General features: G+C 38.6%; 1 protein-coding gene across 3 annotated transcripts; it reads left to right on the top strand.

Moving 5' to 3' along the window:
- Nucleotides 1-678: 678 nt before the first annotated feature.
- On the top strand, nucleotides 679-24370 carry ints6l (integrator complex subunit 6 like). 3 transcript variants are annotated; one of them, XM_027135715.2, is made up of 19 exons: nucleotides 679-1007; nucleotides 1126-1203; nucleotides 6392-6541; nucleotides 7881-7970; nucleotides 8165-8348; nucleotides 10828-10956; nucleotides 11215-11378; nucleotides 12724-12876; nucleotides 13651-13783; nucleotides 15341-15435; nucleotides 16381-16491; nucleotides 17169-17384; nucleotides 17677-17803; nucleotides 18000-18142; nucleotides 18437-18665; nucleotides 19503-19892; nucleotides 19996-20089; nucleotides 20198-20230; nucleotides 23134-24370. In XM_027135715.2, exons 1-18 carry the CDS (start codon nucleotides 897-899, stop codon nucleotides 20199-20201), a joined length of 2601 nt encoding a protein of 866 aa, XP_026991516.1. In that variant the 5' UTR covers nucleotides 679-896; the 3' UTR covers nucleotides 20202-20230; nucleotides 23134-24370. The 3 variants fall into 3 exon arrangements, with proteins under 3 accessions (XP_026991516.1, XP_026991517.1, XP_026991515.1); XM_027135716.2 differs by having other exon boundaries at nucleotides 20198-20234; XM_027135714.2 differs by lacking the exon at nucleotides 20198-20230 and having other exon boundaries at nucleotides 681-1007.
- Nucleotides 24371-24478: the final 108 nt, after the last annotated feature.

Raw genomic sequence — 24478 nt, 5'->3', positions numbered from 1 at the left:
AAATATGGGCAAGATCCCATCCCATCCCCCACTTTCTGCAGTGTTCCTATTGCAAAGGGCATGTACATGCACGAGTCCATAGTATTTGTGAAGCAGAATTTACAAGAAGCTCAGGATGTTTTTGGGCTCCCACGGTGCAGCTTGTCACGTAAACATGGCGCTTTTCTATGGAGACAAACAAGAGCAGTGAAAGGTTGAAGCGTAGGCTCAATTATTATAAAAATCACATTGATAAGCACCGTACAATTCCCCACCCCCATGAACAAAGCCAGACAAGTGCTAAAGGACGACGTTTTCGTCGGTATCATCTGAAAACTGCCTGAAAGCGCTCTTTTATTCACGAATATTACAAAATATTACAAATACGCATCTGTTACAGTGTGTCCAATGGCGTATCATAGTTGGGTTTAGAACTGAAGTGAAGAGCCCGACGTGCCCCCCCCCGTTCATATATATACACACACACACACACACACACACACACACTCTCATACACACACGCTCATACACACACACACTCTCATACACACACGCTCATACACACACACTAAGAAGGAAGAAAACGTGTGAGGCGGGTGAGAATCGCTCAAAGACCTCATTGAATATTCATGATTAAGGGCGTGGCCAATGTGTCTTGTCTCAGCCAATAGGGTGTGAGCGGCGGAGCGATGGGCGTCGCCATTCTGTTCGGAAGAGAAGTTGTGTGAGCGCGAGCGCCAGCACTGCTCAGAAAAGACAGATAGAGAGTCAGGCGGCAGCAAAGGGTGGCAGTGCGACCCTCTTTCTGAGGGGGGGTCTGATTATAACAAAATATAACACACCATATATGCATGCCCAGGCCGGTCATATGCCGATCATAGGGATTTTAGTAAACATCTAGCTGTATACACTTCAACATGCCTATTTTACTCTTCCTGATAGACACGTCCGCCTCTATGAATCAGCGCACATATTTGGGTACGACGTATCTGGACATTGCTAAAGGCGCGGTTGAGATCTTTATGAAGGTAAAGAATAATTTTACCCCGACTTTTACCGCTTACTGTTGTACCTTGTGCCACTTAAAGGATCCCTGTGACAGGATCGAGTCGGAATTAATGTGTATTGTGTCGTTTTCTTTAACAGCTGCGTGCCCGAGACCCGGCTAGTAGAGGCGACAGGTACATGCTAGTTACGTTTGACGATCCGCCATACGGAGTAAAGGTAAATAAATGCTGGTAAATTGTTTGTATGTGGTTCAATCGTAGATTTTTTTTCTGACAGTGAGACTCTACTGTCCCTTTGGTTCGTAGCATCGGGTCAGACGGCTTCCCGGTGACGAAAACGGCTATTTTTTGTTAAAATACCCGCAGACACGGAGCAGCGCAGCCTCTGAACATGGCGGACATTTTGCTTTTGTGTTGGGAAGCTCTCGGGCGCTTAGATGGAGGCGGAGAGATTTATTATCTACTGTGACGTATCGCGTGACGCGATGGTGGGCTAAGTCTTTTCGGATTGGACAAGCGATCTGCCACTCTCCGTCGAGCCCGCCTCTCTCAGCACTCTGTGGCTGACCTCTGCGTTTTCTTATTGGCCAATAAAGACTAAACAAATCAAAACTGATTTGATTTGTGAAAAGCCATCAATAAGAAAATGAAAGGGTATATTCACTTAGGATATATATGTTTTTCTCATTAGTTAATTTTTCATAGATTACAGAGTTGATATCATTCGAGTACATATTTATTACAAGCATCAGTTTTCTGCCTTCTTCATCTGAGTACATGAATCACCTCCCATTTTAAGATTGTTTCCCAATGTCAAATCCCATGAAACCACATAAAACAAATTGCCTTATTCTAAAGTTACGTGATTTGCATTGCTTAAACAAACAACCTGACCGAGACAGAAAGTTCACGTCACTATGTGACCTGCACAAGGGTTTTTTTTCCTCCAGTTCTCACCCTCTCAGTTTTCACAAAGCCCACTGAACTATAGAACAGACTACGGCAAGTGAAATGTCTTGCTTTAATAAACTTAGCGTTGCTTTGACGAACAGAAAGAAACCATGGAGCAGTAATAACATGTCAAGGGCAAACACAAGTGATCATACACATTGACTGTCCCATAGTGACATATAAGCACAATTTATTTTTACCCGCACCTTCTTAAGCAGCTCAGAAGCATAACAGTGGTCCAATAATCTAATGTAAATACGTAAAATACATTCACTTTCCCCGGTTACTAAAGGTGCATATGTACACCTGAGTCATAAACATTTACCCTAAAAAGCACTATTTGGCAACCTTTTTCATAAGAGTATAAGCAAGACAAATTTGTGTTTTTCCTTTTACTTCATTTAAATCACACATTGAACTTAAACTGTATTGTATTGAATTTATATTGTAAATTAAATACATACCATTTCTATTAGTTTCACTGTAGTTACTAAATAATTCATATTAGTAACTCGGTAATATGATTTAGCACAGATAATGAACAATAAAGAGAGGGTTTAAGTGGTTAGGAAGGACATGATCAATACTACAGAGGAATATCTTTCACACCCTTAAAGGTAGCAGGAGATCCTTACATTCTCAGCAGAGAATCAGTGTAACATTTGTCACAGCATATTTTTGCAGCACAGTTTGAGGTAGACTGTGTTGAAGTGTTTTTATTTGTACAATAGAAGTAAACATTTTCCTTTTGCCCCGAGATCTGTGGATATGACTCGCTTCTGCATGTGCAATTGTGTCCTTCATTAGCTGGTTGACATTGACAATGAGAGTGGCTTCATTCCCAGGCAGTTCATTAGTGTTTTCTCTCTGGCAGGTTGCCAGGCTCTCTCTTGGGGGCTTTTCTAAACCCACACTCCTTTCCAGGCTTATCCTAGAAAGTCTGAAACTACTTTTTCAATGCCTCGCGATCTCATAAAATATAGTACTGTCATAGTTAGAATAGGCCTCTTAGCAGACTCATTTCCATACATATTACATACACATCCTGCATTGCTTGTCGTGAGTTGGATGACAGAAATTTGTTATTTTTTACTCTTTGTTGTTTGTAGTTCTGCAAGGCATCTGCTTCAGATGGTTATTAAACATTATAAGACTAACAGCTCACTAAGCTGTGAGCTCTGCATTTGTTTGTGTGTGTGTGTGTGTGTGTGTTTGCTATTCATGGCCAGCTTGTCCCGCCCACCTGTTTAAAACACTCTTCTCAACCAAGCTTTACCATCTCTGAATTAGTCACCATGCTAACCCAGTTCTCAACAACAATACACTGTGTAAGAGCCAACAGAGCAAGATAGAATCTGGCTGCAGTGTCTGAGAGAGTGGCTTTTTAATTTCCTGTCAATTATTCATGAGATTTTCAGCAGCTAGTCAGTGAAGAGTTGCAGTGAGCTTCCGGCTCTGACAAAGCGCTCTTTTCTGGGCAGTGTGCTTCACTCTCCTCATTCTTGGACAAGCAGATCATTATTCTTAGTCCTGCCCATTTTTGAGGTTGTTTTCTAATGCGTTTCTAAGTCCTTCCTTCAGATGTATGTTGGTGATCATGTTGAGATGGACAAATGCTTGCATGAGGAATCAATTTCCCAGATGATTATTGGGTTCATTTTTAAGCTAAACTATGTAGATGTGCAGACCTGATCTTACCCTGAATTAACGGTGTATATATATATATATACGTATATATATACGTATATATACGTATATATATATATATATATATATATACGTATGCTTGAAATAAGCCAAACATAGTTGCTATCACTTAAACGCTTCACTTTTTCCTCATTCTGTGGAAAAGAACATTTTGTGGTTTTGGTAGAACACCTCATTCTGTTTCTTTAGCACTTTCAGTTTAAGCATAAAGAGGGGCTGGGGAAAAAAGCCTGTAATATTTTAGTGTGAGGTGTTTTAACCAGCCTTCATTACATCACAGTGATGGCTTTATCCTATATATCATCATCATCATCATCTCTACACACATGACAACTGCCTGCAGGTCATCGGCATGTTTTGCTACAGATCAGGAGGCTGAAATCTGCTTATGATTTGACAAAAAAACAACAACTTGATCTTGGAACAAAGCAGACCCAGAGGGAGAGTTTTTCTCAGTAGCACTTGTACAATAATACTGGCGTCTTAACACACACTACTTTCCCATCTAACAGAGAAAATCCAGTAGCACACAAGTATTAAAACATTTAGTATGTATTCAATGAGACAGTTAGGCTTTTCCTTTACACTTATAGTGGTTTGCTAGAACACTCCATACATGTTCCTAGGAAGATAGAAATATGTTATGGACATGTTACTATTAATGATCCTATAACAAACGATTTGCAACATTATATGAGTTTTTAAAAAGGTTATAAAATGTATGAAATACCCCGAAAACCTGACTGATTGAATGTCATTTAATCCAAAACTATAAAATATTTAGTTAGTAAGTGCTAACTGGGTTGTTTCCATGATCACTTTAATTACACCCTCTGTTTCACTTAGTAGGTGACTCTCTAATTAGTAGGTGAAATTTCTAGTCTGAGATCATAAGATAAAGGCTAAACATAAGCAGAGGTCTTTGCTAAGGCTCGCTAGATTTGGAAGCAATGGCGCATGAAGTTTTCTTGGCAACAAGTGAATTTCTGAGTGTTTGATGAGAATTTAAAACACTGAAACCAAAACATTTAAGGAGACTGATCCAGATCGACACATGCTATCCTACAGTATTTTGAAATTATAAAGTGTGATGAAAGTATGGACAATTTTATGATAGGAAAATATAATATCGCATGCCGTGCGAGTCAACCCCAGGCTGTCACAAGTCTGGTTCTGCCAAGATGATTCCTGCTGTTCTCTCACAGGCGCTGTATTTATACGGGTGCTGGTTTTCCCGTAACTGCAGCTTAACAGGGAACCAGTCCTTATCTGTCGGTTTATGCTGTGCAGCTCATTTGTATTAGCCACCTGTCCTGCGTTTGGATAAGACATACAGAGTCATGTTCGGGTTGTATATTAATGGCACCGTGCCTCTGCTCTATTCCACTTGTGATTTCTCTCTTAAAGACAACTATCTCTATCAGGATTATTACGTGAACTAAATGTAGGTGATTTTTTCCACTTTAATGGGTTCAGTGGAATATGTACTCATTGTTTTTTCTGTTTGCAATTTGTGTCAATGGACCTGGCAATAAAAGGACTCTGATTGCAGTCACACCTGTTGATGAATTGTTAAAGTGGATGGAAAGAAAAATAAAATTGGCAGTAAGAGCAGCAAATGAATTATTAAGTGCCACTGAAGACACCTACACTTTAGTATGTGTTGGTTTTCTAAACATCCACAAGCCCTGAAATGACCTCAAACCCGGAAACATCCTGTATGTGTGGGTTTGATTGTTGTTGGAATCATCCTCATATACAGCAGTGTGTTGAAACTGAGGTAAAAGTGCTGCATGAACGGAAAGTTCACTGTTGTGGGGATTTAACATAGATGCACATTTTTATCTAATACACTGATTTCATCTGAATGAATTATTTAAGTTTGTACTAAATTATTATACTGGGCCATTAAGCACATTTGTTTTCTGAGAAGTGACTTTGTGTTGTCACATGCACACAAAATGAAACAGTTCAACCTATGCTGTTTTATTTTGAAGACAGAAATATTTGCACACAGCAATGCTAAAATAATTTTTCAAGACACACACACACACACACACACACACACACACACACACACACACACACACACACACACACACACACACACACACACACACACACACAGAGAGCATTTGTCTTAATATCATTGTAAGGACCTTCCACTGACATTAATGTTATTACAGCTACATAATGTTAAACGACACCTCACCCTAACCTTAACCTTAGAAAGCAAAAGGAAATGTTTGGCTCTCTTAGTATTTTTATTTTGGCCTGCATAAGGACAAAATTGTTCAATATTTGTATGCTTTTTTGGACAGTAGATCCCTATCAAGATATAAAATTCATTTTCACACAGACAGCTCATCCTGTCTCTCAAAGGACCCTGTTCATTTTCTGTCTGTCACTTCCTCATTCCCATTTGTGCTCACTAAGCCTGCAGGTCATCTGTAGATTAAGCATAATGCTGTAACAGTAAGGCACTTGACCTCGCTGCAGGAAACAGCAAGACAATCCACAGACAGCCGGATTCATTAGCCTGTGCGGTCCAGTGTAGGCTTTGATCGCGTTTTGTAGTACATGTCATCTGATACTGTGTGTGAGGCTGCATGTGTTTGTCTTCACAGCACTGCAGTGTGACCTAATGCTTTCTATCTCTCTCTGTTGGTCTTCCAGTGCTTTGAGTCTTGTATGAAACCTTTTTCTCTGTGTGTGTATGTGTGTGTGCGCGTGTGTGTGCACCATAGGCGGGATGGAAAGAGAACCATGCCACCTTTATGAGTGAACTAAAGAATCTGCAGGCATATGGACTGACCACTCTTGGTAATGCTCTCCGAACTGCCTTTGACCTGCTCAATCTCAACAGACTGGTGTCTGGCATCGACAACTATGGCCAGGTATTAATGACACTCTAATTTATCTTCTGAAGTGGAAAATAAGCAGTGGAGCCAAAATGAAGCCTGCATAGTGCTTCCTAAATCTCAGAAAGCATTAAACGTAAGACGTAGAGGCCATGTAGAGGCCACGAGGCCCCATACAAGGGCTGTATGATAAAAATGATAATATTAATTATTATTATTTATCCAGTTATTCAGAAGTACAATAATTTCTATAATACAATTTTATACTATACTAAGTTTTTAAAGCTCATAGACTGCTTATTAAACAAGTGTTTATGTATTTTTTTTAGTATTTAATATTTAAATCCAGATTTGTCTCAACATAAATACAGCATACAAATAAATACATATGGATAGTCTTCAAAGGTTCTTTGAATCATATTCCAAAGGGGTGCTAATTGAAAGCAAAGGACAATACAAGATCTCAAGTAATGTTATCCTGTCAGTTAGCTTTATCTAAGCTCACCACTGTCACTCACAATACATTTGGAAAAAAAAGTATGATCATGATTAAAATATAATTAATTGTACAACCCATTTTTGTAGCTTATATTGTGCACTTAGATACATGTTAAGTAGTAAATCATTTGGCATTTAGCAAGTGATTTCATCGTGTGTCTGAGTGAGTGTATAGGAACTTCTAACCGTTCAGTACAGTACATTACAGGATGTAGAAAATTAAATCACAACACTATGTCTATCCTCAGTGTAGTCCTGCTGTAGTCGTCTTCCATCCGTTCAATGCTGTTCAAATCTAATGCACTCAGTCGGACTGCATTAAATATATGAACTGAAAAGTCAATAATATTGTAGCTTCAGGGCTGCTGCATTTTGTAAACGCTTCCCACTAAGAAATGATCTTATGTTTATAAAAAAACAAAAACAAAAAAAACCTAGGTTAGTCGTTAGATGAGAGCATGTGTCTAGGTTGTGGTGTAGATGTGCTGCTTTTCAAACTGCGATCTATTTGGTCTGCATCACTAACAACACAGCGAGGCAAATTAACATAATAAAATACAGTTGAAATAAGAAAATACACTTCTTACACCTACTGTTGACAAACGCTGATGTATTCTGAATAACTGAACAGGTCTCAGCTGAATTTATTCATATAATGGATCCATTTTTGTTGTAGTGTACATAGACTGTAGACTAGACTTTTTGAGTCTACTTAATGTTTAAATTAAAATTCTTCTGGTACTTCTGGTTTATTTAATACCTTTAACTTAATTAATTAATTTATTTTTTAAGCAAACTTCCCAATTACCCATTAAACGGGAGTGATCAGGCAATCAGGCACAGTCAAGTGCTGTAAGAGTGTGTTCTTCATTTTCAGGGTCGGAATCCCTTTTTCCTGGAGCCGTCAGTCATCATTACCATAACGGATGGAAACAAGCTGACACACAGCTCTGGAGTGCCAGATGAGGTGAGGACCAGTGACCCACTATTTGTATTTTGCATTTGAGTTGTATGATTACGGAGGTTTTTGCTCATGTAGGCCATTTATATCTAGTAGTACATCAAGGGGACTGGACTGTGGTATAGCCTTACAGAATTTCTTTTTCTGTTTTTAGCATATCTCATCAAATCGTATGTGCCCTTGTTCCCATGTCTCCTCAGCTTCACCTGCCTCTGAACTCCCCGCTACCCGGGAGTGAGCTAACCAAGGAGCCATTCCGCTGGGACCAGCGTCTTTTTGCCCTGGTGCTGCGCATGCCCGGTGCAGCTGTCCCTGACACCGAGCAGCTTGGCAGTGTGCCCAGTGATGAATCAGCTATCACCCAGATGTGCGAGGTTACCGGAGGTACTAGTACAACTTGTTTAAAACCACTTTAAGGCACTTTTCTTTCTATCACTTGATTTCAAAGTAGTAGAGGAGGGTAACGTCCCCTGCAGCACCCTCAATGTCCTTCACACAGTACTTGAAGAGCGTATAACATATGATGCTTTGTTAGCATGTTTCATTTTCTCTTATCATTGTACAAACTTAAATGGTTTTATTTCTTAAGTGACAAAGTTACAGATGGAGTTTGCAGATGGATGGAATAGATTTAAAACTGTAAACCTGTTTTATTTTATCTTATATGTACAGACAGCTTTATTCACAGTTTCTCTTGGTTTAAAAAAGAATGTCCAGACCGTAATGGCTTCTGGGTATATAATATGCGGTTAAACTTGACTTGACAAGTTGACATGTCATTTAACAAACCTGTGCCATTAAAATAATGGAACAACTCAAAATTTCCACAGGGGAAGATGCCAAGGGCAAATACATGCACTTTAACCTGTGCATATTTGGATTTATTTCTCCTGAAGTTCAGCTCATTCTGTTCTCAATTATTTTTGATGGACAAATACAAGCCACTTAGTAGGATGTAACTGTAATTAATTGCTCTGTTAATTTAACAGGTTTACTGTATATGTACACAGCAAGTGATCTTAAATACTAAATATATCTGGATATTTCTTCCTATTGGCCACCTGAGGCACTAATTACAGTGTGTGTATATATATATATATATATATATATATATATATATATATATATATATATATATATATATATATATATATATATATATATATATATATATATATATAGTTCACACGCCCTTCAAAGCCAAGATAAATCTGGTCAGGTTTATCAGTTTCCCCCACATTTAATGTCATATAGCAAGCAACCAACAAGTGTGCACACTCTTTTATAATGGAGAATGTGACTGTGCTCAAAATTGTAACCAATTATGCACAAAATGATATTTAATATATCATCGATGAAGCCATTCTGATTAACCCCAAATAAGGATCAGCTGTTTCTGTAGGATGCCATGGACCCCAAGGAGCTTGCTCAGTATGTAAAGGATCTCCGGTGAAAGCTATTGCTCAGAAGAGGGATATAAAAGAATTTTCAAAGCATTTGATGCATCATGGGACGTCGAAGGTCATCATCAATGATTGGAGAAAATATACAAATTTAATGCTGGTCACGCACTGCATGTAGTGTCTTGTATTATTCATATGTCTGGATTTATTGAGAAGGGTGGCTAGGTGGTATATCCTTCTTTTGAAAAAAAAAAAAAACATCCAGGCATGGCTAAATCACAAACCATGTGGCAAAATCTGTGGTCTGAGGAACATTTTTGGCATAACACTAAAATACATTTTTGTTCAGATTGTTTCCCAAAGAATGCTCATGTTGACACATGGTGCTGGCAGCATCATTCTACTAGGCTTCTGTTTACCTGTGATTGGGAATGTATTGAAGATAAAAAGAATTGTGGATTGCTCCAAATACCTATTCTATCTATCTATCTATCTATTTTGGTTCAAAACCCACAGGTCTATCTAAGACAGGTGAAGAACAAATTCACTTTCTGCACGATTACGATCTAAAGCACAAATCCGAGTGAATAAACGAAAGGCTTAAGAAGAAGGAGGACAATGTTTTGGAATGGCTCAGTCAGTCCAGATCTAAATCCTATTGAAAATCTGTGGAATGACCTCAAAAGAGCTGTGCACAGGCGACCCACTGGCAGTTTGATAGATCTGTAGCATTTTTGCAAGGAAGAATGTAGTAAGTTGTTAGACTCTTTGCCAAAACACTGAGTGCTGTATTACAAAGCAAGTGATGATTTAACAATGTCTTAGTTAAGAAGGTATGCACACATACACCCAGGTTATTTTTATACGATTTTTTTATCTTTTCCTAACGTTTAAATTTTTTTTAATATTTTTATAAATACATTACATCCAAAATGTTTAACAGGGGTGTGCAGACTTTTTTATCCACTGTAGCTTGTAAAAGCTATTATAGTGATATCATGCCCAGTGTAGTCATGTAAATAGTGAACCGTTTGGGATTCAGCTTGTTACACTTAAGATCAGGAAGAGCAAGAGGCAGGTTAACTCGAGACTATGCGCTGATGTTGGGCCATTATGACCCGTCTGCTGTCTGTCATTATTCTAATTGGATATGGCATGAAGTGAATTATACTGATAGAACAGAAGGAAATTTGTACATGTCCTAACTGAAAACGGAAATGTTTTTTTTCCTAAGTCATTACATTTACAGCATTTAGTGAAGACCATTCATCTGGAGCATCTTACAGAAGAGCTTTATTGCCATCTTTGTAGGGGAAAACATCCTATAGTTTACAGTATAATTTTTTTTCCTTGTTTCTTTTCAGATCGTGTTTGGTGCTCAACGCTCTGTACATAGAACACTGGCAAGATTTTTATAGTCTGCTGAATATAAACTATATATTTTCTGTTCTGTTTTCAAGGTCGGTCCTATTGCGTTAGGACACAGAGGATGTTGAACCAGTGTCTGGAGTCTCTGGTGCAGAAGGTTCTGAGTGGAGTTGTTATTAATTTTGAGAAGACGGGCCCAGATCCACCTCCTATAGGCGAAGGTATGTATGCAGGGTTTGATACAGCACAATGTCCTTACTGTGTGATAAAGTGGATTTGTTTCCCAGCGTAATTTATTCATGCTACCTGTTTATACGGGAGAGAAAGAGAAATTGTGTCTGAAATCCAGTGTTATGATGAAATTCTCCTCATAGCATTATTTAAGTATATTAAATATGATGTTGAATGTATATGAAGCATTGGTAGTTCTTGATTGATGTGATCAGATTTATTCTGGTTGTTCTTTATTTGGCATGCAGATGGTCTGGTGGATCCAGTACGACCTTTGTCATCTTTTAGCTCCCAACCTTGGCACAGCTGCCACAAGCTCATATATGTCCGGCCGAACCCTAAAACCGGCGTCCCCGTGGGCCACTGGCCGATTCCTGAGTCCTTCTGGCCAGACCAGAACTCTCCCACCCTGGTGAGTAATATAAGAGCCAATCATAACTTCATACCACATATTTTATCTGCACAAACATTATTCACTCCAGCTGACAATTTTGATTTTGGACTTTATTTAGCAGAATGTCCAGATGTTCTTCCAGATTTTGCTGTTTTTCAGACAGACCATGACAACAACAATCAATTAACTTCTAATCCAGTTAGTACACAAGAACTGTGTATTTCCTTGTCAAATTTCTTGGCTCAGAGAAACCGATTTCTCTCTCTAGTCGGCGAGAGGTCTGTTGACGGATAAAGACATTAACCATGTTTTCATTTTAAATTGAAGGCATCATGTTGTTTGAGCAAAACTAAATATGTGCTCGTTGTAGTTCAAAACATAATGGATCAATTTTCAAAAGATAGAAATAGGACTGAATGGTTAAATCAAACAAGCCTAGTCTCTGTAAACCCAGAAGGCTGGCTCATATTATAGAGCCTATCTTAGATCTGCAGCATTACATGTAAGGATATAGAACGCTAAAAATAACTAAAGCCAAATCAGTAGTATTGGGCATAATGTTACAAAAGACAGAAAGCTGAACCGAGGTCAGTTGTAATGGGCCTAATGTTATAGAACACTGACTAGGAGAGAGCATTAGAGTAGTTTCACTAGCCTGATTACGCTGAAGGTGAAACATGCCTCTTATCAGAATCAGAATCAGGTTTATTGGCCAAGTGTGTTGACACACACAAGGAATTTGGTTCCAGCTGTTTGTGACTCTCAAAAGTACAGACATAAATAACACTATACTATACAAACTATACAAGACAATGCAGACGATGAGATACAGTATAGACAGAATGAGTATTAAATATGAATATAGAATATGATTGTTCTATGTTTGGTGTCCTGTCTTTCCTTGCTGTGTGGGGGCTCAGAGTGTGACTGCCATCTGATTGAGGCAGGCAGCAGTACTCGACTTCCCCCTCTTACGCAGCCACAGTAGGCCTTTACAGCTTATTTCCACCTCTATGCTTTTTTGTTACCTTATTATAGAGTTTTGTGGGCATTTTTGCCAATTGATAACAAAACTGGACTTTCCTTAAAATTGCATTTGGTTAAAGCAGAGGAAAAATTCTGCTCTGACTCAAGTTTTATAGTTTAGATGTCTTCGTAGCAGTACTGTCTTTTTTTTTTTAGGAGTACTTGTTTTAGTTTAGTGCTTAGTTTAGTGCAGCGTTGCTCTTACGTGATCGAGCTGTTCCTGCTGTGCCTGGGGCACATGGGTTGATGCTATCAAGTGCTGTAATGTCAAAAATTGTGCTGTCCTCCAACACCGAACATATACTTTAACCCTCTGTATTTTTATTCACTCTCTTAGCCTCCTCGATCTGCCCATCCAGTTGTGCGTTTCTCTTGCGTCGACTGTGAGCCTATGGTGATTGACAAGCTGCCGTTCGATAAGTATGAGTTGGAGCCATCACCTCTTACCCAGTACATTCTGGAAAGAAAGTCCCCTCACATGTGCTGGCAGGTGGGACTCACCTTCCTGATTCTTATTTTTATTAAATAATAATTAATTTCTTATTGACCCAATGAGGTTATTCTCAAATATATAATCTCTAACAGAAAAATTCATCCAAGAATATAAACTCACTAATTTTACCTAAATAATATGGGTAATTGTGGTCTAAACAAATAGGGTTCAACTCACTAAGTCAAGTCATTTTTCTCATACCTCAGCGTACTCATTTGTTTCTTAGACAACTACGATGGTAGAATTTGTCATTGCATTGACATTTCAAATTTGCGCACTTTAACAAAATAATATCGATATCATCTGAAATTGCTCAATCATGTGTGCTCCATTGTAAATCACAATAAGATGCAGATTAATAAGCTCGTGTTTGTACCAGAGCAAAGAAGCACAATCAGCTGGGTATATCCTGAAGTGCAGTATGTATGAAAGCTGGCATTAGAAATTGATTTTAGACACTGTGATGCTATTAGTTAGACCCATAATGCAAATTGTTAAGTGGAATGCTTAACAGTAAGTAAGTATTCTTTACACTTTCTATCCATGTAGTATGTAGGTTGTCAAGGGACAACCAATTCTTTCACTGAAAATAAAGAGGTAGAGTTATATTTAATGTGACAATTTAGACACCATTTTTAGCTTGCCTCTGTGGAGCAGTCCACATGATGAGGCATTGATGAAGCCACTTTGTCTCAGAGGACTGTGTGAGAGCTGAGAGAGCAGTGCTAAAGAGAGACTGAGCTCTGCTAACGCTTCTCCCCTGCCACCCAGGTGTTTGTGAGCTGCAGTGGTAAGCACAGTGATGTAGTGCATCCCTTCGGCTACCTGAAAGCCAGCACCACTCTCACCTGCGTGAATCTTTTCGTCATGCCTTACAACTACCCCGTACTGTTGCCACTCCTCGGTAAGTGTGTGTTTTATTTATGTCTAGAAAGAATTTTCCTTAATGCCTTAACCTCCCAGCATTCATCAGTAGGCCTAGACTTACATTCTTACCCTCTCACAAATATATATTGTCCTTTCTGCAAGTATCGAAAAGGCAAAGCAGATCCTCCTGTTTTTCGCTATACACTGATACACTGACATTTGTGTTTGAGGTCAAAAGATGATGAGACGATGGAATCTGAATTTCAGCTTTCATTTCCTGATATGTATATCAAGATGTATTAAACAACTATGAAAACGGCTCCTCCTGCGGCAGACCACCCAATGTTTACGTGAACAAATTCTTCCACAGTATTGGAACAAAAAGTCTTCAAGTAAATAAAACCAAATGATTTGGTTATATATTCTGTGCTTACAAAAACTGCTGCTACTGTATAATCATCGAAATAGTACATTCTTCTTTTGTGATGTTTTACTTAATTACTTTTTACTTCAGCTTTATTTAGTTTGTTTTGAGGGGTGTTTCTCCATTCAGTCTCCTCTTCAGGAGGTAAAATGCTGCTCAGTTGGATTAAGGTTGCACTTTTCCCTATTTAAGTAATTTGTTGGGTTGGCAGTGTGTTTTGGACCATTGTTTTGCTGTATGCTGTTCATCAGGATTCATTTACATTTCTTTAAAATTGCAGACAGACTGTTTCTTTATTAATTTTTTCTGCTGCTACCAGTCTCATTTCATACATTAAGATTAGTGATCCTGTTTCAGAAGCAACCATGCAAGCACTACCTTGCCACTGACATGACACTACCTCCATTGTGCTACCTCCTGGTGATCTTGTATGTTTTGGATCGTGAACAGATCCGTTCTTTCTCCTTTTCTTCATTTTGATAGAGGTTACTCTTGGTTTCGGAAATTTTAAGGCTCATCTCTGTATTTCTTTGTGATATCCAACCTTCAATTCTGATTCTTATTGCTGATGAGTGGTTTGTTAATCTTGTGGTATGGCCTCTAGATTTCTGCTCTTGAAGTCACCTTTATATGCTGGAGTGTGATGAATTCACCCCTGCCCTTTGGAGGTTGTTGGTAATGTCACTGGGTTTTTCTTCACAGCTCTTACAATGTTTTCATCAACAAGTGCTGTTGTTTTCCTTTCCCAGCCCATTCGTTGTCTGGTGGTACACCAGTGGTTTCTGTCTTTTTCAGAGCATTCCAAGGGCAGGGGCACTCCATAGTTGTATTGACTATGCCCACATTTTTCAGCCTCAAAATATCAGGAAATAAAAGCAAAAATAAATAAAGAAATAAATACCCCGCCACATTATTGTTCCAATACTTTCGGAGGGGACTTTAGCCTCCCTTATACGTTTAGCCTCCCCACTGAAGTTATCGGATAATACTGAATACCTTAACATGAATAACGTAACAAAGAGGTAATGTGGAAGTTGCATGTTAATATGTGTTAAAAGTGAAAATTCTTTATTGGTATCTTCAAACTGTGATGTATGATGTCAGAATAAGACATAATAAATAGTGTTATAGGCTTAACTTAATAATCCTCTAACTTCCTTGACTTAACAGATGACTTGTTTAAAGTGCACAAACTCAAGCCAAACCTCAAGTGGAGACAGGCCTTCGAGGTGTACTTGAAATCTATGCCTCCTTACTTTCTGCCGGTAAGAACTGCAATGCCACTCAGGGACGTTTGTGTTGGATTTGTAATTAAATCTGTATTTTTTATTTTGTTTTATTATTATTTTTTTTCAAGCAGGAAATTTCGTAACTATAAAGAGGGGTTTTTAATTTGTTTGGATGATTTTTTTTTAAATAATATGCTTTATTATATTTATTCTTATTTATTAATCTACAAGGTCTGTGATTTTCCAGCGAAAGAGTTTATCTGTAAAATTATTTCGTTACATTTACATTGATATTTATAGCATTTTGTCAGACGCACTTATCCAGAGCATGCGTCCAAGTCTCTATCAATGAATACATCGATACCGGTTCACTAAATTGTAGACTAAGAATACATTCATCGAAAACTCTTTTGGGAAGTAATCAATTAAGAAGACACTCAGGCAAAGAGGTTTGTGTTTTTTAGTTAAAATAATGCTTCGGGTTTTTTTTTGTTTTTTTTATTAAGAAACATCTGCTAGGCATCAGTATCAGCTCTTTCAATATCGCTATCATTATTGCAAAAGAAAAAGATTTCGTGTCATCTCTATATAAATTATCTTTCAAGTTTGGGAATGGTTTATGCTGAATTTAGTAGATCTTTTATTATTGGATGGAAATTTCCTTATAATCTAGACACCAGTGACAACCCATGTGAATTCTTTCATAAAAATCTAAAATAATTTAAAAAATGAGACTAAACAACGACAGAAAGGTTTATATTTGACCAAATACCCTAATGACAGACTAGTCTTGCAGCTGTTAAGACATTTTTATCGGTGTCTCTGTAATCCGTCACCAGTTAACACTGTTCATTCGTGTGTGCTTTAAACCTGTGTTGTCAAATCTATAATGAGGTTGAGATCCTGTGCTTTGATGAGAATGACCTCATTTTGTCTGCCTTTGTCTCCTCTTTACTCATCTCTCTATGTGTCTGTCTATAGCCACTGAAGAAGGCACTTAGGATGATGGGAGCACCGAATCTTATCTCTGACAACATGGACTGTGGCCTCAGCTACAGCATCATTTCCTACCTAAAAAAACTCAGCCAGCAGGTAAATCTTTCCCTATAATATGCATTTGAAATCAGCTGTGAGACGGAATTAATATTGAATAAATTTGAATGTCATTTATACTTTGTACATAGGCAGGTCTTTTCTCAGACACCCTCTATTAGTGTACATACATACAGTATATACACTATATGGTCAGAATACTATTTGTGGACACCTGAATATCACAGTCATATGTGGGTTATTGAACATCTCTGGGAAGGCTTTCCAGTAGATTTTAGAATGTGACTGTGGGGATTTGCCTGTTCTGCCACAAGAGCATTATTGAGGTCAGGTGAGAAGGCTTGAGGCACAACCAGCATTTCATTTCATCTAAAAGATGTTCAGTGGGGTTGAGATCAGGGCTGTGTGCAGGTCACTTTAATTTTTACAGCAACCTTGATTAAGTGTGTCTTTATGGACCTTGGTTTGTGCACACGGGCACTGTCATGCTGGAACATGTTTGGGCTCCTTGGTGGTGCAGCATTTGAAGAAATTCAGTAGAGTTATGTGACAATATACCTACATATGTTTGTGATGTGTGTCACGTGTCCTTGGAATGTTGTAAAGATAAGGAGAATGCACTGAACTTTAGGATAGTGTATAACAGTAACTTATCAGTTTTAATGTCAAGGACAATCCTAGAGATCAGAATTTAGTTTTGTGGGTTTTTTTTAAAGGCAAAGATCGAGTCAGACCGGATGATTGTGTCAGTGGGTAAAAAGCCGCCTCAGGAGACTGGCATCAAGGTGAAGAATCACTCGAGTACGTTGTCTCTTGCCCACCGGCGTGACTTCAAACAGCTACTACAAGGCATCACGGGCGAGGTGCCACTCCGTCTTAACGACATCAACCTCAAAGAATTCGCGGGATTTCAAATCGCTCTTCTCAACAAGGTAGATATAAGCCTGTAGCAGCAGGGCTGAGCCCGCCTGGGGCCTCACTTCTAAATCATTTATGTCTGAGATCAAGTTTTTGTGTCTAGAGTATAGCTGGCCTGATGAACATATGGAATGACACTGTTACATGCAAACACCATTCAGGACATCATTTTAAACATCATTTTTCTTTCTTTCTTTTTTTTTTTACACTCATAAAACTGTATAGTTGACATGGATGTCTTGGTTTCATAAGAGATACAGCTGTTATTTATTTGTGTTACAATTTCTTTCTGAATTTCCTGCCCAGGATGTAAAGCCCCAAGCCTATCGGAATGCCTATGATATTCCACGGAGGAATCTTTTGGATCAGGTCACACGGATGCGCTCTAACCTTTTGAGAACTACTCAGAAACTAATCAGGAGTCAAGATGAAGGTGTGCTCAAAAGACATACACAATGTTTAGAGATTATTTCCAGGCTAAATATTCATTCTGGATTTTGTTGTTTGTTTCTTTATTAAATACAAAAAGAAACAAAATATATGGTGAATTTCAGCACAAAAAACAGCTATGCAAACGAACATATAGATTGAAATTTGTGAATTGAAAATGTGACGTGTGTTTGTCGTAGACTATTTGCACAGTATTCCTGTGGGTCAGATGGGAAACTATCAGGAATACCTGAAAATGATGCCGTCCCCCCTTCGCGAGATTGACCCTGATCAGCCCAAACGCCTGCACACGTTCGGCAACCCGTTCAAACAAGATAAGAAGGTGCTTCATTTCACATCCTATCCTAGTTTCAGCTACACTTTTTACAATACTCAAACACTCAGTAGGTTCATAGTCTTGAGCAAAATATCACATTTTACCATGACAACTTAAACTTTATTGGAAATCTAACAGTCTTGTTGACTTACTTTTTTTTTTATTCACTTGATCCTCATTACACTCTCAATACACAAAGTTTTGAAGTATGTTTTTTGTTCACTCTAACATTTTAACCATTGGAAACATCCAAACAGAACAGTTTTCAGATAAGTAATGTTTCCCTCTATATGATCACAGGGAATGATGATCGACGAAGCAGATGAGTTTGTCACAGGTCCCCAGAACAAGAAAAGGGGAAATGCAACTGAGTCCAACTCTGGTGCAGCTCCAAAGAGGCGGCGAAGCATGTCCCCTTTACTGCGCCGGCCCCAAACCCCACCCATCATCAGCAATCATGTGCTGAGCAAAGGAACCACAGTGGTCCCAGGCCAACATGGTCTCATTAAACCCATCCCACTGAACAAAGGTGAACAATATAAAGCTCTGAGGTCTGGTTGAAATATTCTATTCAGTATCTAGCAATAGAATTCCACTTAACACAGCTCATCTATGTTGACTGTTAAAATTTGTAAATCAATGTTCCTCTGAATGCTTAGCATATAAATAGTGTTAATGTAAAAAAGATACTGTATGTAAAACTGTGCCACATACTTCGGATGGGGTTCCATCTGATGACTGGAGAGTGTCAGTAGACCGAAGTCAATAACCTGAACACAATCTCTATAATATAACATCATTTTAGGGAAGAATATAATTTCAACAGTTATTCAATTTTTATCACATACTTTCTTAGGACCCAAATTTGTAACATGTTGGTATCCTAGAATTTCTGTGTATGTAATGCCTGGCTTTTAAAGTTTAGATGTTTTCATTCTCAAAATGATCGGGCTTTTGTGTGTTGTCGATTTTAAACAATGTTCCTTTTATGAATTCTATTATAATTATTCATTTAAAAATATTTAGTCGTGTTAAATTCGTACTTATTTAGTGACCCCTATTTTTAGGAAATAATACCACTTGTTATATTGTAGAAATTGTTGTACATTGCATTGTGGTTGCAACCAGTTCTGTTTTCAAATGGTTTACTCCAGACCACAGGAGCAAAAGTAATAGTCTGGGATTATTGGATAGGCATTAATCCTGAGACAGCCATTTGGATTGTTAACTAAAATGTCAAATTTTTGGGAATGGTTGCTTTGACATGTGTCACAGTAGCCGTCGCTACTGCCGGGGTTAGGTTGCCAGTTCCTAGAGCACATGTTGGTAATTACAGCATGCCTGGTCTGTGTGTTTCCCCCTGTAGGAGTGGAGGGGAACAGCACGGTGGGTGCAGAGAGCAATGGTGAAAGAGTGATAAGTGGAGAGCCTGGAGACAGCTGGTCTGGGGGAGTGGATGGAGTTGAGGGAGGAACTGTAGCCCTCTCTCTGGAGGAGAAAGGAGGAATGAAGGTCACTGATGGAGGAGAAGAAAGGGTGATGCTGGAGAACAGGATAGGAGAAGAGTGTATGGAGGAAAAACCGCCTGAAAGACCACAGAACTGTGAGAATCCAAGTCCTCCAGAACAGGACAGAGACATGGAGGGAGCTGGAGGAGACACTTCTACACGGCCCACCATTCTTATGGTTCCTTTGGAGGGAAGCAATGCTGAACTACGCACTCGAGTCATTAAAGAGGTCCGAAAACCTGGTCGCAGTAAGTGTCTACATACTTTTATATCCGGAGGATTTTTACACAGAAATATTGTACCGAGTTTTAGTAGTTTTTTGTTTAAATATCTGTTACTCTGCTTTCATAGATTATGAGGCAATATTCAGGCTGCTAGAGGAGGTAAAAGGACCAGTGTCAGTGCAGAGGTACTTTATCCATCATGCCATCAAAGAAGCAGCCAGGTGAGTGTCTATTGGTATTACACACACAAAATTGTAATTGTATCGCAGCTCATTTAAATGTATATTCACTACAATGACCTCTTCTAAGCATATATTTCACCCCAAAAGGTGAGCAACCAGTGAACAACTAAGCAGAACTAAGTTGGTACCTACCTATTTATCAGCCTTGTATTAATAAAATGTTCTAAAATTGTTTATTTCAAAAAATATTTGTAATAAATTTGGGTCATCAAAGATACATACACATGTCATATGCACAAGTTTAAACACTGAAACTTAATAAATACCAATATACTAATCATATAAATAGACACAATTAAGCATACAGTATATGGTATGAAGACATCGCTTTGAAAAGCAACTAAAAAGGACTCTTATTTTGTTAGTGACAGGGAAACATACATACATACAAAAAAAAAATCTTTTCTGAAGTAGAAATTTGAATTTTGATTTGAAAAGTGGAAAGTTATTTAGCTGTATTTGATAAACAAGTAATCACAAATCAGTTGCACTAGCATGGAATAGATATCTATGTTGAGAAATTCAGTAATTGTGTCAAAGTCCTGCTTCACATGTGTCTGTTACGTTGTGGTATATACTGTAGTATAGGTTCCCAACCCTGGTCATGAAGTGTCTCCTCGGCTTGAACATTTTATTTTCACTGGAACAACATTCTGCAGTTTGGGAACCTGTGAAGTAGTGTATGAAGGTCATCTGAAAGCATCCAATACTGTGGCTATTTACATTTGCAGCATTTAGAAGGCACACTTAATCAGAGTCACTTACAGAAGTGCTTTGTATTCTCTTTCCAAAACATTGCATGCAAGTTTATTACATAAGGGACTAAAACCCTGTTAGTGATATATTTGTAAAGCAAGAAATGAAAACACATAAGTCAAGGGATGTTTTAAATAATTGCTAAGGTCAGCTGTGATTCAGCTACTTGAACAGCCAGGGGAAATTTATTTTCCCACAAAGCCTGTCTTCCTTGTACCTTGTGGGATAACGGAATCAGTCGAACTGTGCAAGAAGCTCAAAGGGCCTGGTGAACAGCAGCAAGTGATATGTGTATCCATTTTTGATGTTGCAGAAACCCACTTGCGTTTTAAATCTAATGGCTATTAAATCTAATATCTAAAGGAAGCCCTTGGGAACACAGAGGTCAGAGGTCTAGAGTTTGTAAACAGTTTAGCAGCTTTATTCTAGTTCAGCTGCACAAGAGTCAGGTTGCACAGAAGGGCAGACCTTACAGGAGCAATTTGAGGCAATAAGTATAGTTGTCTGAAACTACCCAAGGTTGTGTGTAAGTGTCAGATGGTGTGTTTTAGGGTTGCCCATGGACACCACAGGATGTTGACATGGGGATGCATTTCCAGGGATATATAGCTGACCCTTGCTTACATTTTATTTCAGCCGTTGATCTGCAATCCATGACAAAATGTCTCCTAGGCAAGCCGGGATCTGTTTTAGTTACATGTAGGAGAAGGGCAATAAGTTGAATAGATTCAACATATCAGTGAATGAAATAAATGTGTGAGGATATGACATCACTGAGGGAGCTGGTATAGAGGTAGAAGCTAAGATGACACAGCACTAAGCTTTGTGGGACACCATTGGATAGTCTGCATAAAGCAGGTGAATGCTAACTTGTTTGCAGTCAGTTACATCCTAATCTTAAAGTGTTGTTAAAGTGATAAAAGGGTTTAGAGATCTACAAGATAAGTTAAATCTACAGATTCGCTTCTGTAGAAAGAAGAGAAAATGTATCAAGGAAGCAGGAGGGGGAAAGGGAGAGTGTAGGCTAGAAATAGGGCTAGGAGGAATGATTGGTAGAAATCATCAGAGAAATGTGGCAATGTCATCAGCAGTCAGGGAGAAATGTGAAGAAGGAAGTAAGAGAGGTGAAAAAGCTGTCTGGAGCTTGCAATGTTCAGCAGCAGATGCTTTCAGCTTTCAATCAGAGCAGAACTTAAATAAGAGGAGATCACCATACAACGGTGATGTCTTTTAAATTTGAGAAACCTTTTGACAACTATTCCTCAAAAAAGAACAGGGTGAGAACATTTCTTAGGTCTGGAAGATAAAGTGTAAAGGAAGTCAGTGGGTGAAGAATGAGAAGAAAGGAAAATATTGGTTGCTGATTGAAGTGGTAGAGAGGAGAAGGAGTTTTGTAAGATTGTTAGGATGCTGGAAGCTAGGAAGGATAGTCTGATTGGAGGAAAGGTATGAGTAGTTCATAGTGTGTACAGCTAAGGGGAATTCAGCTGAAGACAAGGCCAAAAACTTTCTTCCCTTGTGTTTTAGAGGGCAGTTATTGAACGTCATGTCAAAAGTGTGCAAGAACGAAAAGTTAGGTGAACTAGAGCTCAGAAGGTTAGTGGAAAGTCTTCAACGTGAGTAAAACAGAGGTCGCAGGAAGGAGTCTTTTTGGCACCTAAGAAAATAACACAATATATAGTCCTCTCATTTTCATCTACATCTTCACTCAGAGCTGATGCCACAAATCCATCACCACTGGTTTTCCCAAGTCTGCAGATTTATTTGTATAATAACGTTTTTATTATAGAAGTTGCTTTCGTCTGCAATTCAACGTGTTAGCAGTGTTAACACTAAGCAAACAGCTTTGCTACATACTTTGCATATGCACGGTCAAGGATGTGCATAAATGTACACTTGAAACTATGCAAATATTTGCTTTGATAAAGCTCACACTTCAAGTTGGAAATGTTGTTCACAGAATTAACACACAAATGTATGTGTATGTACCGTTGATGCACCTTCTTTTTCAACTGAAGGCCACTCACCTGAGTGTTTATTAACATCAGGCTTCAACTAATTCTCATACATCTTTCCTGAATTTTGCAAATGTATATCTGTACGGTATGTATTTAACCACTCTCTCCGTCTCTCTCTCCGTCTCTCTCTCTCTCTCTCTCTCTCTCTCTCTCTCTCTCTCTCTCTCTCTCTCTCTCTCTCTCACTCACTCTCTCTCTCTCTCTCTCTCTCTCTCTCTCTCTCTCTCTCACTCACTCACTCACTCACAGATTTAAGAAGCGTGTACTGATCCAGCAGCTGGAATCTGCTCTCGAGGAAATTGAAGAGAGGCAAATGCTGCCTGCACAAGTTAACAACGTCCACGGCAGATAGTGAAACGTCCTTGTTTGGCAGCGACTGAAAACACGTGTGCACAAGTGGAGATGCCGGAGTGGGCTACACAAGCATGTCTGCTAAAGGCCAACACTCTACTTCAGAACCGAAGAAAGACACAGAAAGAGCATCATGAGGAAACAGATGACTTTATTGTATTGTGGATACTCACTGGAGTCGTGATGCATTAGAAAGCACTTAAATGCAAAAGTTCTTGATTTGATAATGTAAGTTCTGAGTGGACCCCCTGGCCATTTTAGCACATCAGACAGTCCGTGATCACAGCCTCCAGCAAAAGCAGGTTCAGCCCTGAGTGATAAGAGATGATGAGAGAGACATCATGTAAAACAGTTGTGTTTGTCTGTAGATGTCTGTCCACTGTCGTAGACATCAGTTTAACATGAAGGGTATGCTTTTGCACAAAATATCTGTAGCTCCAGGGACTCCAACCAACCTGGCCATCATCCAATATTGTAGACCACTGTGGAGCAATAATCCTGTTATCAGTACAACAGGCTCAGTTTTCCTACACACACTCTTGAAAATAATGCAGTCTTAACAGTTCTTGATACCTGATGCCCCATGAGATCATCCTGAGCAGGAAATGGGAGGTTGGTTTGGCTCTGTGTTTGTGGTAATAAGCAATGAAAGGACCAGTCAATGTGATGCTTTGAAAAGCTTCACCCTACTCTGTGCAAATTACCTAGAAACATGCAAAACATCTTTTAAGCAATAGATTCCAATGTAGGCCGGGCCAGCTGGCGCCACAATGTCACTTTTATTCAGGCCAAAAAAAAAGAGAGATGTAGTCTGGAAGCTCTAGACCCCATTCAACATCATCTATTCTTCACTGGAACATTTATTTAACTGTCATCATCTACTTTTCACATGCAAAAGCTACCTTAGTGACCACATGGTTGTTCATTTTGTTTATTTTTCCAAGCAGATGTATACAACTTTTTTGAAGTTCATAAATAATATAGATTATTTTTGGATGGTATTCTTACCAGAACATAAGAATATTTTAAAAAATTGTATAAAACATTTTTGTAACTTTGTTATTATATATGAAATGTAAAGTTTTATGGTTTTTTATGAAAAAGCAATGAAAATTAAACAAACATTATAAACAAATGATTTTTCAAATATTTTTAAGTCTCAATTTGCTCAAGAGAAGAAAAGTGAAGCGTGTCCGGACAGACTGAGACTGCTTTGCTGTATACAGTCACAAAGTATCCTGTA

The sequence above is a fragment of the Tachysurus fulvidraco genome, chromosome 17 (genome assembly GCF_022655615.1).
Source record: "Tachysurus fulvidraco isolate hzauxx_2018 chromosome 17, HZAU_PFXX_2.0, whole genome shotgun sequence".
Lineage (NCBI taxonomy): Eukaryota > Metazoa > Chordata > Actinopteri > Siluriformes > Bagridae > Tachysurus > Tachysurus fulvidraco.
Note: the sequence above shows the minus strand (reverse complement) of the source record. Positions and strands in the feature narration are given on the sequence as shown.

Bases quoted from the DNA above. Each gene is read 5' to 3' on its own strand.
- ints6l (XM_027135714.2), top strand. From the start codon at position 897: ATGCCTATTTTACTCTTCCTGATAGACACGTCCGCCTCTATGAATCAG. The intron at 16,492-17,168 runs GTAAATCTTTCC...TTTTTTTTAAAG, and splicing joins TAAAAAAACTCAGCCAGCAG to GCAAAGATCGAGTCAGACCG. The intron at 20,090-23,133 runs GTGAGTGTCTAT...ACTCACTCACAG, and splicing joins GCCATCAAAGAAGCAGCCAG to ATTTAAGAAGCGTGTACTGA.